General features: G+C 44.2%; 1 protein-coding gene across 1 annotated transcript in view; it reads left to right on the forward strand.

Moving 5' to 3' along the window:
* SRXN1 (sulfiredoxin 1) overlaps positions 1–19,645 on the forward strand; it is a 32,368-nt gene extending 12,723 nt beyond the window's left edge. Inside the window, exon 2 of the mRNA XM_042464627.1 lies at positions 17,744–19,645. Within this exon, the coding sequence (XP_042320561.1) occupies positions 17,744–17,929 (186 nt within the window). The 3' untranslated portion in view covers positions 17,930–19,645. The remainder of the gene's footprint in view (positions 1–17,743) is intronic.
* Positions 19,646–19,655: the final 10 nt, after the last annotated feature.

A 19,655-nucleotide genomic window follows, 5' to 3' on the forward strand; every position in this document is an offset into this window, starting at 1 on the left:
CGACGACGACAACTATGGCTGAGATGCTACATCACTGACTTAGTAATGAATGCATAACTGAGTATCATCTCTTGGCCTGACTCCCAAAACCTACCTTAGCAGCCAGTATGTAGAGAGATCTTGAGACTAACTGAAAGAAAGAAGTTGGCAGCAGGAGCTTTTATAGACTTCAGTCTACTTCAGATGCATTTAAGAGTCAATAAGTGATGGAGGTTTGTTCTGTTGATGCTCAGAGTGCAGCAGGATGATGCTTCCATCCCCCTTGCACTAGTGATCTACAGTGTGACCAAGAACTGCAAGAGAGATCTTGCTTCTGCTCCTTACAGACTGTGAGACTGAAATGTCATCCTGCTGCACCCCAACTGACAACAGAACAGACTTCCATCACTTTAAGCGGCTCCCTGGAGTTTATGGTGGAATTTGGGGGACGTTTATGGTTGTGGCAATGGAGCCACACTCATAAATACATACAGTCAGCCCTCTGTATCCACAGATTCCTTTCCCACGGATTCATCCATCTATGGCTTGAATATATATATATATATACATATATATATATATAGTAATGGGACTTGAACATCCATGGATTTTGGTATCCAAGAGGTGTCCTTGAACCAAAGCCCAAAGGGCCAACTGTAGCAAGACTGAATATAGAGCAGTTACGGACAGAATGTGAACCAAATGGCTCAAATGACAAGAAATGAAATTCCACCTTGACTATAAGAGCTGTTTTGCAGCGGAATTGGCTACCTTGGAGGGTAGTGGACTCTCCTTCCCCGGAGGTCTTTAAACAGAGGTTGCATGGGCAAACTGTCATTGTGTATTCCTGCATGGCAGGGAGTTTGTCTAGATGGCTTTTGTGGCTCCTTCCACTATGGTACTATGGTTTTTATGAATTGTTGCAGCAGAGGAATGAACCCTGAGGCCCAGCCATGTGCCAGAAGGCTCCTGTGAGCGAACTTCCCTTAAGCAGTCGCCAGAGCGGAAGAGAAGGAGGGGACTCCTTCCCTTCGACAGCAGAGGCTTCAAAGCCTCCCCCTTGGCCTGGAGGAAAAGACCCTGGACAGCAGCTCCCTGAAGAATGATAAATCTGTCCAAAGAACTACTGTGGCGTGCTAAAAAGTTTCCTCTTGCAGCGCCCGAGGGCAGGGGAAGGGTCTCCACTGGGATTCTTGAAGCAGATGCACTCTCCCTCATTGATTCCCCCCCCCCCCAACGCAGCCCCAAAAAGCAGACAAACCCTTTGGTCAACAAGGAGAATGCATCAGCTTGCATAGTCTTCTTAGGTACAAAAACCTTTGTGATCATTTGCCAGGGCTTTGGCAGCTCTCCAGTATAGAAAACAACACATCTGGAGATGCTCTGAAGGCATGAACAGGTATCAGATCTTGGGGAAAACATGACTCTTCTAGAGATAGCTTCTACAGTTCTCCCAGCCAGCATGGCCACTGGGGATTCTGGGAGCTGTCGTCCAGAGGAGCCACTTTTCCAAACAATAATAACAATTCTTTCTTTTTTTCTTCCTCTCCCCCCCCCCCTCCACCATTTATGTATATAGCATCGGTGTACATGGTGCTTCACCAAGTAAAACAACAATAAGACAGACAGCCCTGACAAAAGGGTAAAGTCATATACCTACATTTGTTGCTTTTGTTGTGTGCCTCCAAGACAACAAACTGTTGGCCTAAACCAAAAACTAAACAGTATGGCAGACAGAAAAGTCTAGGGAAAAGTGTTCACTGAGTAACACATAAGAAAGTTTTAATATCTAAAATATTCAAGTGATGCAGTAACAGCAATTTCCTGGCATCCAGATAAACAGAGTGTAGACAAAGCAATACGCTGTGCCAGAATGCATAAATGACAAGGAGTGACCATTACTGTTAACGCACGGGGCACGAACAGGAGAAGTGCGCAGGAGTGTGATAATGTTAAAAGTTAAAAGTATAAACACATCCAAAGTGCATGGAAAATAAGAAGTATACGGACTTCCAAAGAAGATACAAAATGAAAAGTATAAAAATATACAAACGTGTTTCGACTAAAATCTTCTTCAGTGGAAAATAAGGCTGTAATAACAGCAAAATAATTTTCCTATTTCAGTATAAGTAAGTGGAGTAAATCAGGCATATAGTTCTGTATCCTGCATGCTCAAACAGATTGCAAGGCCTTCAAGTCATTTCTGACTTATGGTGATCCTTAGACCATGGGATTTTCTTGGCAAGTTTCTTCAGAAGGGGTTTGCCATTGCAAAGCCCCTGAGGCTGAGAAGGTGTGACTTGCCTAAGGATTACATGGTAATAAATACCTTTGTAACCCAGTAAACAAACCATGTGATTCAGGTCACTTGCTTTTAGGAAGTTATTCACACACAAAGAGATTCTCCTCTCCCTCTCCAACCACCATCTCCTTTCTCCTGCATTGGAAAAATGATGAAACCTAAAGCTTTATTCATTTCTCTGATCTACTCATTAGCTAGTTAGGATGTAGACTTCTCCCAGCATATGGAGATTCAAGCCCTTAGTAAACTTTTTGTTAATTACAAGCTAACTGTCTTGTTTGGGGTTTTGTTTTGTTTTTTAGTCAATTTCAGTTCTCAGAGAAGCAGCATCAGGCTGAAGCATACTTTATGTTACTCTGCAAATTGGATGCTAATCTCTAGCAGGTGTGTTGTTGTGCACCTTCAAGTCCTTTCCAATTTATGGTGACCCTATCATGGGGGTTTCTTGACATGATTTGTTCAGAGGAGGCTTGCCATGGCTTTCCCCTGAGCCTGAGAGAGCATGACTTAGAATCATTGGCGGGTTATAGACCGCCGCTTTGAGGCGGTCTGCTGCTGCCGCTGTTTGCTCTGTAAGGGAGCCGCTGCAGCCAAACCGCGCGGCTCCGTTACGGAGCAAAAAAGAAGCTCCAAAATGGAGCTTCTTCTTGCGGCGCCCTAATGACGTCGAGGCGCCAGGGGCGCATTCGCGACGTCATTAGCGCCACGACACGTTCGGACGCACAGCATCCGATACGTAAAGATGGCGGCGCCCATATGAACAGGGCGCCGCCATCTTGTATGTATTCTATACGTACTAGGGTTAGGGGGGTGCAGAAGCACCGCCCCTTCCTAACCCTAGTACGTATAGAATACGTACAAGATGGCGGTCTGTAACCCGCCATTGAATCATAGAGTTGGAAGATATTTAAATAGTTTGTTTCCTGAACAAAAACTGAAGCCTTAAGAAACTTAAATTGCCCAACACTTTTCAATACTCTTCAGGTAAGTACAATAGGCCCCTTGGTATCAGTTCCAGGATCCCCCTGGATACCAAAATCCATGGATGCTCAGGTCCCATTCAATACAATAGCATAACAAAAGAATGTAATGAAATGGTGTCCCCTTATATAAAATGGCAAATATTAAGGCTTGCTTCTTGGAATTTATAGTTTTGGGGAATATTTTCAAGCCATGGATGGTGGAATCCATTGATAAGGAATCAGTGGGTATGGAAGGACAACTATAGCTGTCATGACTACAACGTCCAGATGTGTATTCCACAGTTGAATGGTGTGTCCATTTTCTCACTCTTGGTGTTGGGAGGGCATGATGTTCTAATTAAGCAGGCGCACCGGATATCCGCAAGGGCAGGAGGGGGACCTGTGACAGGTGCTATATATCTCTTATTTGCTCCCTCTAATGCCCACCCATCTGCCCACCTGTCCCTTAGCCCATTTTCTCTCATCCTGACCCGCAGTGGCTCCTCGTAACACAGACTGACAAACGACCTCAGCTGCCTCCAATCCATTTGTTCCAGCGGAGGAACAAAGGGCCTTTATGAGAAACCCCCTTCTTTCTTAATCTTGCATGCCTCACCAGCATCGTCAGGTCCGGAACTTGGAGAGACTTCCTCCAAAAGCAGCCGTGTAATGCTTTCCAGGTTTCTTCTTGGGACAGACGGAGCAAGCAGCTAGCTGTCAGCCAGCCCCAGAAAAGTTACTGGGAGAATTCAGAAGGCATCCTATCTCTGGTGGACACAGAGAGCCAGGAGAAGGATTGGAGACTGTGCTCTTCTCTTTGCCCGCAAGAACAGGAGTGGCAGACTGGTTCTGGCAGTAGACAATGTAAGGCAGGTGGAAGATTCCAGGGCAAATATGAATAAAGTGTAGTCCACAGGTGGTTGCCAGTTTCTGTTCTGTAGCCCTCCCAGACCTTCCCAGGACATCTCTGAAGTTCTCCAGCCTTTTCTTTCCAAAGGGAGAGGTGAAAAAGCACCCCCAAATTGCTCCAACTGCAATTGGAAGATGGTGGTAGTCTTCTTAATGCATAACCCATAGTCTTGCAAAACTTGGGTGAGGAAGAATGCTGCTTGAAAATCAAGTAAAGAAAAAAATTTGGCCCTATATATCCATGGATTCTTTATCCGCAGATTCAAGCATCAATGGCTTGAAAATAACAAATATATATATATAAATTCCAAAGAGCGAACCTTGATTTTGCCATTCTATATACCATTTCATTATGCCATTGTATTTAATGGGACTTGAGCATCCACAGATTGTGGTATCCACTGGGGGGTCCTTGGGCCAAACCCCAGCAGATACCAAGGGTCCACTGCAAATGCAATGTGGTATGGAATGGAACGGAACAATGGAATGCAAGATGGTAGCAGGATGGATACAATGTTGTGTGATAAGTACCAACCTCAGGTGAAAGTCCACTCAGTACCACTTCACAGACATAGTTAATGAGGACTTGGGAGCTCCCTAAGACACTTCTTAGAGGGTTTATTGGTTTCCAGACCTTTCACCATTTTGGTCGCCCTCCTCTGGACATGCTGCAGCTTGTCCACATCCTTCTTGTATTGTAGTGCCCAAAACTGGACATAATATTTCAGGCAAGGCTTGACCAAAGCAGAATAGAGTGGCACTATTTCTTCCCTCAATCTAGACACTACATTCCTATTAATTCAGCCTAGGATCATATTGACTTTTTTTAGCTGCAGCATCAACAGTTGACTCATGTTCAACTTGTGGTCTACCAGGGCTCCTAGGCCTCATTCCCACTTAGTGGAAAATCCGAGTCCCAATCCGGCTCTGCTCCGCTATGCCAATTGATTCCAAAATGTCCCTAATTCACACTATGAATGGGGACCTTTTGGAATTGCTGTTTTTTGGCACGGACCTTCATCCCTATTTGTTTGCACCTGCTCCCTGGCCTGCCCATGGCCCCTTCCCCGGTCTCCGCACTTGCCTTGGCCCCTTTCCTGGTTGAGTCAGAGGTTTGCCCTGAGGCTGAGAGATTGTGACTTGCCCAAGGGAGGTGGGTGGCTCAGCAAGGATTCGAACCCTGGATGTCCTCGGGACTTGAGGCTCGGGCAGGTAGCAGACAGGGAGCCCTTCCTCCATCTCTGCTGGGCTGGGCCTCTCTTGCTGCTCCGAAGAACGTGTGGTGCCAGCTCTTCTGGAGAAGGACCTCTCAGCCCTGGATGTGCTCCGGCGGCAGCAGCACGCCAACAGGTACATCGCTCTGCGGGCACTGGGCCAGAGGTCGGTGGCACAGTGGGTAGGAAGAGGAGGAGGCACCCCGGAAGGCAAAGACAGCGCCTGCCACCAACTCTCTCTGTCCCTCCCTCCATCCATCCATCCCTTGCCTGAAGGACCACCGAACGGAGAGGAGGAGGATGGAGGCAAGGCCAGGCGGATGGAGCACAGACACCAGGGAAGGGAGCCGGGAGGAGGATGAGGATGGGGGAGACTGTTTTTTAACAAAAAATAAAACTAAACGCAAAATCGGTAGAAGGCTTAGCAGCTACTTGTCTCTGCAAGTAGTTGCTTTGCCAATCTATCAATTTTGCGATTAGTTTTTTTTTAGGTTTTTTTTTTAAAAAGGACCCCAAAAGGTGGCACTGGGTGTGTGTGATATCTCTGGGGATGGATGACACACACCCCTCTGCTATTTGTCCCCTCCCCCCTCTAAAAGACTTGATTCTGATCTGGTGTTCCCACTTGTTGGAACCATGTCAGAGTCGATTCTACCCAAAAGAACCTCTATAAAACGGCTACCAAAATACCCCGGGATTTTGGCATTTGCTCCACATTTTCCCCATGGAATTGATCAAATGTGGATCGGGATTGATTTCCAGTGGGAACTATTGGCATGTAGCTCAAATCAGGATTCAGAGCTTTTCATAGTGGGAATGACCCCCTAGATCCCTTTCGCGTGAACTTTTGTCTATTCCACCATTAAACAACAATTATCATCAGGAAATTATTCTTAATCGTTAAAATCTGGTTTCATGTAGTATAGATCTGTTGTCTTGGGTCCTTCCCTCTGAATTAGCAGAAAATTGGTTGCTCCCTTTTCTACAGCTCTTCAAGTATTTCAAGATAGTCATCCTGTCACTTCTCAGTCTTCTTTCCACCAAGCTAAACATAGCCAGGTGCCCAATGATTCCTTATAGAACTTGGCTTACAGACCATCTTGGTTACCATCTTGGTTGCCCTCCTCTGGACACCTCCCAGCTTGTCAGTGTCCTTCCTAAACTGTGGTGCCCAGAACGGAACACAGTATTCCATAGTATAAGTGGTATGATCTGAAACTCTGTTTTCTTGCCGTTTGAGTGAAATGTTAGAGTACTAGGGTTGTGTATGCAAGGTAGTTGGACTGCAGCTCTGGAGATCAGGGTTTGATTGCCCCACTCGAGCCTAAAAACTCACTGGGTGACCTTGGGCAAGTCACACTGTCTCAGCCTCAGAGGACAGCCATGGCAAACCCACTCTGAAAAAACTTGCCAAGAAAACCCTGTGATAGGGTTGCTTTAGGGTTGCTGTAAGTCAAAAAATGACTTGGAGGCATGCGACAGCAATGATTGTCTATGTATATGATAGCAAACAAGCCTGAAATCAAATGGTGTGCATGTATATGTAAATAAATCCAGGATGTAAGCTGTCGTTGCAAACAGGCCTCCACAGATGTGAGACATTGAAAGAGATATTAAAAAGTGGTGGCACTGAGCCAGGAAAAGACCTGCCGTCTCACAAAGCCATCTCACCTTCAAAATGAGTTTGATGGTTCTTCTTCCACAATCTTTTTTTGCAGATGGGATCTGGTTTCCAGTTTGAAAAGCAGACAGGCAGCAGGGTTACATTTCACATTTTACAGGTGCGTGTCTTTTCCGGCAACGTCAGTTGTCTGGGTGAGAATGGCTCCAGCCGCAACACTTCCCAAGAGGCGAGGAAAGCAGACACTCTGCACCTGATATTTCCCCTTTTGCATCAAGAGAAGCCGATATTCACCCGCATGGGTTAGAAATGAGACAGGTTAATCACCAAATCGGCTCCTTCTCTCCCTCCTTCTCACACACATCATTCCCTGTTGGCCCCCAACCACAAAGGCCTCATATAAAAGAGATTAAGTCTGAATTGTTTTAAAAATGGTTTCATTCCAGCATATTTCAGCCAAATATTATCCGGGCAAAACACATTAGGCTAATTTATGGCAAACCCTCACCCCTCTAACAGTGAGTTTGTGCCCCTTTATATGACATAAAAGCATTTTTAGTACACCCATAATATTTTTAGGCCAACACGTGTTGGACTAATTTGTGGCATTAAAACTTTTTTTCCACAAATGCATCCTGAGACCTCAGTCTCTTCTTCACATCATATTTAAAAGGAATGTTTCCAGTTCATTCTGCTGTTGTTTTCTTTTTCTCAGATACCTTGTCCAACTGTCAGGAATTCTGGGAGCTGTAGTTAACTTAGTTTCAGAAATCACTGATCAAAAAATTGTCCCTTCTTCAGAACTTTTATTGCTTTCAGTATTTACTAATGAAAACAAAACATTACACAATAAAGATGTTATTGCATTTTTGTTGGCACTGGCCATGATTGAAATTGCCAGGGCTCAGAAAACAGGAAAGGTCAATATGACTGATTGGTGGGCTTGGTTTTGGAATTTTTGGTTTATGGCAAAGCTCACGGATCAGTCGAGAAGGTTGCGGTGGTGGAATCTTCTTCTGCCTTTTGAAGAACGATGGTCCCCACTTATATCTTATCTCAATAACATTGGAGCAGAAGTGGGTCTTCCTTTGTAATATGATTCCCTTTTGATGATCGAACTGGTGCAAAGAAGGTATCTCTGTGTTCTGAGTCCATCCCTGTTTTTTATCTACCGTATATACTCGACTATAAGTCGAGAAATTTTTGCCCAAAAAGTGACTCCAAATAGCCTGAGTAGACTTATATATGGGGCAATACAGTAATGGGCTTGCCCTTAAAGCTTCTTCCGCTGCCAGTCTGTCTCCCATAGCGACAGACAGGCTGGGGAAAGCGCTGGGTGCAAAAGCTTGCTCCCTCGTTTTCCCTGGCCCCTGCATCCTCCATCCGCTGAAGGACGCTGGGATCAGGGAAAGGCTGGGGGAAACACTTGCCTCCCTCCTTGTCCCCAGTCTGGGTGTCCTCTGAACGGACAGCCCAGCTGCAGAGGAAGAACAAGGGCTAGCCTCTGAAGCTTCCTCCCCAGCTCAGCTGTCTTCCAAAGGGACAGTGGGGCTGCAGATGGGAAGGAAGGGTACTGAGACTCAGATTATACCCCCAACTTATCTAGGGGTCATATCAAAATCCCTGATTTTGGCCCCAAAACCTGCCCTCGACTTATACATGGTGTCAACTTGTACATGAGTATATACGGTAATGTTGCCCTTTTATATCCCGTGTGACCTTGAATCTTTGAAGTTGTTTTTTAAGGATTTGTATTTTAGCTTGTTTTTGTTTGTATTATTGCTTTCTGCCTTTTTTGGTAAGAAATAAAATTTATTTTTTTAAAAAACCGAATTCTGGGAGCTGAAGTCCAAAACAACTGGAGGACCAATGTTTGGAAATCACTGTCTAGCTGGAGATCCTGCATGGAGTTGGACTCAATGGCCATTGGGGCTCATTCCAACTCTATGATTCTATAAACCATGTAGGTAGACCTACCTGTGTGTAAAATACCAAGAGGATGCCCGTCATTCTTACATCATATAGAGTGCGATCACAAAACCAGAGAACACACACAGAGCTAATGATAAGTGGTTTCTCTTGTCTCAAAAGAGAGAATGGAAAAAATCCCTTCCTTGTGAAATTATGACCTGGCATCCTAGAGGATCATGGCATGAAAAGTTGTAGGAACCTGCTGGAAAAGGTCTTGCCCCCACTGGGGTGTTAATATTGGACACCAGCCTTCAAAGGCTCCAGGAAGAGAGGCCCAAAGGGCACAGGGAACCTTGTAATGGAGGCCACCATGCTTCAGGGTGGGAGAAGGGCACATGATGTTCCTCTATGCCCCAGAGAAGGGCAGTGCTCTTCCTTTTAATAAGGTTCAAGGAGGTCAAGCCAGCAATGTCCTGGTGGCCACATGTGGACAAAGTTTAACTTGGAGAAGTCTGGAATCCATTTGCCTCGCTTGGTGGAATGGTAATGGTACCCCGGGGAGCAGGGAATGGCAGCTCCAGTGGGTCCCTCCCATCTGCTTTGTGTTTATTTACTTACACTTAAGGATCACCTCTTGGATGAAAGGTCCCTGGGTGTTTTGGAAGGGGCGAAAAGGGTGTGGGGAAGGGGTCAGTGTTGAGTGTTTACACTGACTCTGGTTTTTCAAGCTACTGTTTGTGCAACTGAGTCCATTCAAATGGCTCAAATTTTGGAGCAAATTTTGGAGAGGCACTCCAGCTCTGCAAGACACAGAAAAGGAGGGATTTCTTTCTTTCCTTCTTTTGTTCTTTCTTCCTTGTCAGATTTTTATCCAACTTATTTCCAATAAAATCCAGCCAATAAAGTCAAACCTGGGAATCATAGAATTATAGAACCTTACAGCTGGAAGGGATCCTAAGGGCCACCTAGTCCAACCTCCTGCCATGCAGAAATACACAATTACAGCACTCCTGGAAGATGCCCAGACAACCTCTGTTTAAAAATCTCCAAAGGAGGAGACTCCACCACCCTTGAGGCAGTCTATTCCACAGTCAAACAGCTCTTAAAGTAAAGGAGTTGTTCCTTTTACAGTAAAGAAGTGCTCTTTTCTTGTAATTTGAATTTATTGGTTCAGGTTCTAGTCTGTGGAGCAGCAGAAAATAAGCTAACTCAATTTTAATATTAATAAAAATAATTTTTTTATTTCTATCCCACTTTATGCCCGGAAATCAAAGCGGCATACAACAAGTTAAAATACATCCATACAATCTTCTGCATGACATCCCTTCAGGTGTTTAAAGATGGCTCTGCAGCACCTTTCTTCATGCTAAATATACCCCTCTCTCTAAGGAGCTATACAGGCCACCCCTTTTAGTGTCAGATCAGGGCCACAGCAACCACACACCGCAGCCCTAATCTTGCCTTTCCGCAGTGCAAAATGGAGTTGCAAAAAGCAGCTCCTAAAGGGCACCATAGCCGCCAGCACTGCAGCTTTTTGGTGCTCCTTTGGCACTGCGTCATCTCTGAGGCTAAGACCAACATCCAGTGGCCTGAGTCAGGATCCAAACCCTGATCTCCAAGAATCCTAGTCTATCCCTCAAACACCATGCTGGCTTCAGAGATATATATTAGGGCTTTCTTGCCGCAGGATTCTATACTGGGCCCAGTACTATTCATCATATTGATCAATGACTTGGATGATGGAATTATTATTATTATTATTATTATTATTATTATTTGTATTCTGCTTTTTCACAAAGGGATCAAAGCGGATTCCAACAGTATAAATAAAACATCAAACAATTAAACATTACAATTTAAAAACCCAAAACCCCCAACCCTCCCCCCATCATAAAAACAGTGATCAACCCATAAAAAAAGATTAAACATCAAAACATTTAAAACTGTCCAATAGGAATACACTAAAATTTCAGGCAGATTAGCACAAGAAATGAGTCTTCCTCTAGAGGAGGGGAACGGGGTGATGGTATCAATCAATTTTGATATCGGTATCAATAGAGGTACCAATAGAGGGGGGAGGCAACTCTTATGGATCTAATGGATCTAACCTAGTCTGGGAAGGCCTGTGGGAAGAGATTCATCTTAATAGCCTTTTTAAAGGCTTCCAAGGTGGTAATATGGCGGATCTCGTCCGACAGGTCATTCCAGAGCCTGGGGGTGGCTGATGAAGGTCCTCTGGGTCACTGCAGAGAGTCTGCTCTTCTTAGGTTGCAACAGATTCTTCCCAGAGGACAGAAGTGTGCGGGGCCGGGGAGGATTGTATGGAAGTAGGCGCTCCCGCAAGTAGTCAAAGTGAGTAAGCATGCTTATAAAATTTGCAGATGACACTAAATTAGGAGGGATAGCGAATAACCTGAAGGACAGGATCAGAATTCAGAATGATCTTAACCAACTGGGAAGCTGGGCCCAAAGTAACAAAATGAGTTCCAATGGGGAGAAATTTAGGATACTACAGTTTGGCAGTAAAAATGAAATGCATAGATATAGGAGGGGGGGAAACCTGGCTAGACAGCAGTACATATAAGAAGGATCTAGGAGTCAGAGTGGACCATGGGCTGAACACGAGTCAGCAATGTGTTGCAGCAGCTAAAAAAGCCAATGCATTTCAAGGCTGCATCAATAGAAGTATCATGTCTAGTCTAGATCAAGGAAAGTAATAGTGCCACTCTATTTTGCTTTGGTCAGGCCACACTTGGAATATTGTGTCCAGTTCTGGACTCCACAGTTCAAAAAGGATGTTGAGAAGCTGGAGCATGACCAGAGGAGGGTGACCAAAATGTGAAAGGTCTGGAAACCATGTCCTATGAGGAGTGGCTTGAGACCTGGGTATGTTTGACGAGAAGAGAAGGGTAAGAAGTGATATGATAGTCCTCTTTAAATACAGTGGTACCTCGGGATACGAATTACCCAGCTTACGAATTTTTTGGGATACGAATAAATCCCATAGGGATTTATTGTTTCGGGTTACGAACGTTTTTTCGGGTTACGAAAAAATGCCGGCGCTGTTTTAAATGGAGCCGCGGCAGAGCCGCGGCTTTTTTTCCCATTAGCGCCTATGGCAATTCGGCTTATGAAGGTTTTTCGGGTTACGAAATTAGCCGTGGAACGAATTAATTTCGTAACCCGAGGGAGCACTGTATTTGAGTGAATGGGTTTTTTGGGCTATGTGGCCATGTTCTAGAAGATTTTCTTCCTGACGTTTCGCCAGCATCTGTGGCTGGCATCTTCAGAGTGAATGTCATACTGAAGATGGAGCAAGCTTGTTTTCTGCTGCCACAGAGACTAGAGCACAGAGCAATGGATGCAAACAATAGGAAAAGAGATTCCACTTCAACATTAGGAAGAACATCCTGACAGTGAGCTGTTTGACAGTGGAACAAACACATTCTCTTGGAGTATGGTGGAGTCTCCTTTTGTGGAGGTTTTTAAACACTAGATAGCCATCTGTCTGGACTGCTTGGATTGTGTCTTCCTGCATGGCAGAATGGGTTTGGACTGAGTGGCCCTTTGGTTCTCCTACAGCTCTATTATTCTATGATTGTATGGTTTGCCATTGCCTCCCTCTGAAGCTAAGCAAGTGTAACTTGCCTAAGGTCACCCAGTGGGGTTTCATAACCAACCAATGCTTTGAACCATGGTTTCCTGGAAGAGTCCAACACTCAAATACCTGCAATGTGCTGCACAACTGGAAAGATGGAACAGCCTTCCCACCTCCCTCTCTGACCACCAGCACAAATACACACATTGATGGTGTGTCCATTTCCCCCCAAATAAACGTTTGTGTTTTGATATTGATTGGCCAGCGTCCTTTTGGTGTCTTGTGTGTGTGCAAATTCCGCCGCAGCTGTTGGACCTTTTTCTTCAATGCAAAACAGCCATATTCTGTTCAAGGCAGTGGGAGTGGAGTTGTGCACATGGTGCCATTTTCCATGGAGATGTGCTGTGCATTGCATATGGACATACATGCACATGGAGGTCCATTGTACATTTTACTCCTCTTGTGGTTGTGTAGGTTCAGTTTCACAAAGGTTGCAGAGCATAATTAATGCACAACACTGTACCACTGTAGGATTTCAGCTGATGTTATTGTCATTATTTTGATGTCCATTGTGAGCTGCTTTTCACAGTCCACTATGGAAAAAGCAGCATATAAGCAAACTAAACTAAATACTCTGTGGGAAGTCAGGAGGGCTCACCCGGCCTTTACTCCCTGAGACCAACTCAGTGTTTTGGCTTTTAAAATTGGATTCAAGATCAGATCTTGGACTGCTGCCACACTGCAGAATTAATACAGTTTGACACCGCTTTAACTGTCATTGTTTCATCCTATGAAATCATGGGATTTGTAGTTTGCTGTGGCACCAGAGCTGTATGAAAGAGAAGGCTAAATATCTCACAAAAATACAAATTCCAGAATTTCATAGCATTGAGCCATGGCAAGTCGTGCAGTGTCAAACCACGTTAATTCTGCATAGTCTGATAACAAATCTGCTTTTGCGGGGCTTTTTTCCATTTTAAATCCTGTTTTTGCACTGATCCCTCCCATGTGATAAACTCCAGTTGTTACTATGTCAAATAAATAAACTTTTTTGGATCACAACTCCTAGAATCCACCAACTGAGCTAGTAAATTCTGGGAGCTGTCACATACCCTCCAACAGCTCATAGAAGGATTCTGGGACATGTGTGGTGGAACAGCAAAAGAGTGTGGTCAAAGAGTGTGGCAAGGTAACAAGAGAACAAAAGTTTTTAATGGGGAAGAACATACAAAACTATCATCCTAAGCAGAGAAACTTGAAATTTATGTAGTAAAGCTAGAAAATCCTGAAAAGAGGAGGGGAGTGAATGAGCCCACCAGGCAGGGCAAGATTCCACCTCCTCCTCGCCTTTCTTTCATGTTGAGTCAAGTGAGGGCAAACTACTTTTGTACTCTGAACTCAGTTTGTGTCAATGAAAGTAGCTGAGGACAAAGCAGGAAGAACAGAGAGAAACTGGGACATTTTACAAGGAGCTGAGAAAGTGGGATGGCAGAGGATTAACCGGGACTGCCTCTGCCAAACCAGGACAGTTGGAAGTGATGTTGTTGTTATATTGTTCAAGCGCTGTGATACTGACTGCATCTACAGAAATCATGCAGTTTGACACTGCTTTAACTGTCATGGCACAATGCTACGGAATCCTGGGACTTGTCGTTTGTTGGGGCACCAGAGTTCTCTGACAGAGAAGCTTAAGCATCTCCCAAAACGACAGATCCCAGAATTCAATAGCACTCAGCCATGGCCATTAAAGCATTGTCAAACTGCATGATTTCTGCAGTGCAGATGCAGCCATAGAGAGGCACAGACATTTTGCGCATGACAGGAGTCATTTTCACAGATTAGTGGTTGTCACTTAAAATTTGGCCATGGAAATGGTTTCACTTGGAGGGTTTTTTTCCTGCTCATAGCCAGCAAAGGCCCCTGGCCTTGCTTGCCTTTGCTCTCTGTAGGCCTCTTTCCCTTCAGATGGTACCCACATGATCCATGGAAGCTGCACCTGAATACACAGCTCTAGCTTATCCGTCATGCATGCTGTCATGAAATCAGCCCCCTTCCTGGCTTAGCCAAGTTGCAGCCCAGTGGGGTGCCTTGTGTTTAAGAGACCCCTTAGCAAACATGTATAGAGAGAAAAGGGGGAATTACTACCAGGTTGGAGACAGGAGAGGCTAAGTTTTGATACAACAGAAAAAGTAAAGGGCAACCTAACCATCTGAGACAATTTGTTGTAGCGTGTTGCCGCAATGCCTGGGAAATTCAGCTCTTTCATTTAAAACAAAAAAAGTGTCCAGTCCTCATGAGGCCAGGGATAAGAGCTTCTGCACCTGATGCCCATTTAATGTCTTGCCATAAAAATCCCTGACAAGGGTCACATAAAACACGCAAAACACCATTTCTATGTCACTCTTGAGATTTAGGGGTCCTGCTGAAAAATTCTGTACCCCACTGAAAAAAACATACTGCTTAGCATATTGTGTGGCAAGAGTCAGCATTTCTGTAGAACTATGCAAAGATTGTGAGTGTGAACTCTGCATTTTTAAAAGTTCATTTAAATAAAAAAGACCGTCCGATAACATTAAATTTACCCACTCGGAGGAGAGATTACGCTTCGATAAAAAATTAATAACAAAGTAATATTCCTTGCACACTTTGTAGATAAACTTCATTCTAGATAGGCTTTTCTTTGCTACAGAAGACAAGGACTACTAATTGTGAGTAGATCTGTGTACCAGTGGATACTTCCCAAAAATATTTGCTAGAATACCTGCTTCAGGGAATCTGTGTCTCTCCTGAACATTTGAAAGAGAGGAGGCACATGAAGTTGGCAAAGAAGGATGTTGAAGGCCCCTTATATTGCTATCAGTGATTCCAACATATGGATCTCCACCTTAGATTTGTGCTTAGATCATGGAAAGACCCAGGGCTTGGATGTTACATTTTGGGGCAATTATTCCCCCAGTCCCATAGTCAGCATGGCTACTGATCATGCTTGTCGGTGGATTATGGGAATAAAGGTCCCAAAAGTAATTCCCTGAGAACTGGAAAAAACTGCAGGGGAGAAGTGGGAGGTAGGGGAGGGTTAAACTGCAGAGGAGTACTCTATTCTGCTTTGGTCAAACCTCACCTGGAATTCTGTATCCAGTTCTGGGCACCACGATTCAAGGAGGACATTGATAAACTGGAGCATGTTCAGCGGAGGAGATGGGATGCCAGGATAGGGTACGGGATGCCTCCAGATTAGGCACGGAGGCGTGTGATAAAAATCTATTTTAAAAAGGTTTCAGCCCGCACCTAGGTTGGGAGGAAAGGCAGTGCGATAATCTCCTAAAATTCAATCCAGATTCAACCCAAATTATTTTCACCATCTGAATAATCTCTTGGGCAACTCCAGGCAACAACTGCCATCTCACCCTGCCAGAGAGGAATGGCAGCAGGCTAGGGCCTCTCCCTGCTGCTTGCTTTGCGGTGGCCACTTTGCAAACCGCAGCAGGATGAAACAGTGGTGCTTCCCTGGGAGGAAGTCTGGCTGCCCATTTGTGCAAGGGCAATGGGCCTTGAACGCATGTGTGGAGAATCTAGGAAGGGGCTGGCGAGAGCCATGCTTCAGAGGCTGTGTTTAGAAAGCTACGGTCTGCTTCAACCAAATGTTGGGCAACATAAAGTGGGTGATGCAAAGCATTGGCTGGAGTAATATGCAATTTGGTGGGTTACCTTTCAGTATCTAATATGCATTTGAAGTGTTTTAATGCTTTTAATTGTTAATGTTTTAAAAGTAGTGGCTGGAATCCTGCGTGCCAAATCCACTGATTTGTATTCTAGTCATCAGAGCTGTAGAAAGCAAGCTTGCTCTTTCTTCTACATGACATCCCTTCAGATTTTTAAAGATGGGTATCATGCCATCTCTCCAAGCTAAACATATCCAACTCCTCAGGCAAGAAATCTTCAGAAGTGGTATCTACTAGTTCCTTCTGAAATACAACCTACAGCACCTGGTCTTTGTTGGTGGTCTCCCATCCAAGTACTAACCAGTTCTCACCCTGCTTATCATCCACAAACAAAGGATCTGGTGCCTTTAGGGTATTTAAGCCTTCTAGTTTGGTACTGGTTCTTTATCAACTTTTCAAGCGGATAAGGGCTGAGATTTAAATGTTGTGCATTTTAACTTTTACGGTTTATATTTTTAACATGTTATATTTTAGTTCACAACTGTTTTAACTTTTAAAATGGTTTGATTGTTTTTAAAATGTTATATTTATACAAAGTTGATGGCTTTCACTGCTGACATCCCTAGGTTTTTGTCGGTTTTCTGGGCTATGTGGTTGTGTCTTCCAGAACATGGTCAGATAGCCCCCAAAACCCACAGAAAACTATTTATATTTATACATTTTAATCTTGTACTGTTTTAAATTGTATTGTTTTCAAATTTTCTGTTAGCCGCTTTGAGTCCCGATGATGGGAGAAAGGCAAGATATAAGAAAATAATAATAATAATAATAATAATAATAATAATAATAATAATAATAATAATAATAAATCATTCCTCCTAAGGCTTTGTTTACAGAGCTTTGATAATCTTGGTTGCCTCCTCTGGAAACATTCCGGCTTGTAAATATCCTTTTTGAACCGTAGTGTCCAGACCCTGAAGCAGTATTGCAGTAAAGCAAAACGGAGTGGCACTAATACTTCTCTTGATCTGGACACTACGCTCCTCTTGATGTGGGCCAGAAATGCTTTGTCTTTTTAGCCTGCTGCCTTATTGGTTTTCTCCTCCAGCAGGAAGAAACCTAAGGAAATTGTTCATCCTTGCACGCAAGGATGAAATAGTCAAAAATTACATCTCTATTCTCTTGCGGATCAGCTGCAACGAGCTGTGTATAAATTCATTTCCTCGGGAAGAAGATGTGTGTGTGTGTGTGTGTGTGTGTTGTGTTTTTTTCTCTTTTGTTTCTTTGCCAGGAAAGGAGGAAAATAAAAGAATTCTTCCCTTGCGAGGAGGGAGGCCTCCAAATCCACTTGGGCTTCTCCGGATTCCTTCCAGCCTGAGCGGATGGGGTTTACCTATGGCTTCGAGAGGTCAAAGCCTCTCCTTCAGCTTACACACAGAGGGAGGGTTTGCCCATTTCTGGCTTCCTGAGATGATGAGTTATTGCTAAGAGATTTCCTCTCCCATCTGCTCCTCTTTACCAAAAACATTTTCTCCTCTCTGGCTTTTGCTTTCTCACCTCAGCTTTCTGCTTCTCTCTCCCCCAGGACACCAAATGCACCCCTGAAGTAGGCAAGCGGCCAAGGAAAGCAGACCCAACAGCTCCTCGCCGTTTCCTTCATCAGAGGTCGGCAACTAGGGGCATAAGACACCATGACCCAGATGAATCCAGGGCCAGAAACCATTGGGTTCTCTCTCTTGGATACCTGCAGCCTGAAAAACTTCAGGAGTAGCTTCACACTTAAGAAGCGTGTGGTGTAGCTGAGGAATTGGTTGGGATGAAGGAAGGAAGAAGAGGAGAACTGTTTTACAACTTCCAAAAACCAGCTAGGAAGAATCTAGAAAACATGTAGAGGTAAACAACGAAATGCAGGCATCTTACTAACATCTTCAGTTTTACTCCTGCCTGATGAAGAAGCCAGTGGAGCTTCGAAAGCTTGCAACAAGTATATTGTGCATTTTGGTTGGCCAATAAAGGTATCACTGTTTGGTAGATTTAGGAAGAATCTAAAGAGCTTATCCCATTAAAGAAATAAGCCGTCTTATCTCTTCCTGCTTGAATTGAGGATCTGGGATGTTATCATACCTAAATCATCACCTATCTAGCCGGGATGCCACCACCCGGATGCAGCCAGCTAGTTTTTGAAATCCGAAGCTCCCAGATAGATAGGCGGTGATTTAGGTATGGGAACATCAGGGGGCATCCTGGATCCTGAATTCAAGCTGGAAGAGGTAAGCCGGCTTATTTGTTAATGGGATAAGCTCCTAATTATCATTTATTTCTTATTCGTATTTTCCATAATACTTAGAACTCCAATAGCTCTCAGTGATACGAGCCAAGATCCAGTAATAATAAATAAATAAATAAATAAATAAATAAATAATAATTATTATTATTATTATTATTTATACCCTGCCTCTCCCTTTGGTATGTTGTTACCCACCTCCCAGAGGCAGGTAACAACATACCAAATGCAAATACATAGATAATAACAAAAACATTCCCTAATCTCACCGCACCCTCCAACCGTCCCAGTATAGACCTTGCATAGCACAAAATGATGCCAGGATAAGGATGCTGTGGATGCATTGCATGGAGTGGATAGACTCGCTCAAGAAAGCCACAGCCCTGAGTTTGTAAGACCTGAGCAGGGCTGTTGATGACAGGGTGCCTTGGATGTCTCTCATTCATTGGGTTGCCATGAATCAAATCTGACTCGATAGCAATGAAAAACAACAAAGCTGAGAGTACTCCTTTCAGTCCTTCGTTTGGCCATGAACTTGCTGGCTGTACAATAGTCACCATCCTAGCCAAGGATGGTGACCAAGGTTGGTGATCAAGTGGCCATCGGCTGGAAATTCTACTGGCTATACTGGCAAGGGGTCATAGGAGCTGTAGTCCAATGTTATCTGAGCGGTCACGCACACACACGCACACGCCACTGGCCTGTTTTGCAAGTTTGGGGTACAGATTAAATGGTGACAGGAACACCATGCATTCTGCTATGCACTGAGTTCTATGGGGGAGAAGCAAAAGAAATATGTAAAAAAATAAATTGATTCACAGTAGATTCTGTGCCAGTGGTTCCCAAACTTTGGTTATCCAGGTCTTTTGGACTTAAGCTCCCAGACTTTCTGACTGTTGGTAAAGGTGACTGGGGATTCTAGGAGTCGAAGTAAAAAACAAACAAACCCTGGAGGACCAAAGTTTGGAATCACTATTCTGTACAGTCCTCCTTCCCTCTAAACGAACAAAATATATTGGTAACACTACCACAGCCCCACCCACTAGTGCTTGCAACGTCTTCTACACTTGGAGAAGGATGAGTGGAAGAGGAGACCCTCCTCAATGCCTGGATGCATACAAATGATGCAGAACACAGAAGGTCTCTTCTTTAGACCTTTGCCTCCATCCATCCATCCATCCATCCATCCATCCATCCATCCATCCATCCATCC

Source organism: Sceloporus undulatus, chromosome 4 (assembly GCF_019175285.1).
Source record: "Sceloporus undulatus isolate JIND9_A2432 ecotype Alabama chromosome 4, SceUnd_v1.1, whole genome shotgun sequence".
NCBI classification, from domain to species: domain Eukaryota; kingdom Metazoa; phylum Chordata; class Lepidosauria; order Squamata; family Phrynosomatidae; genus Sceloporus; species Sceloporus undulatus.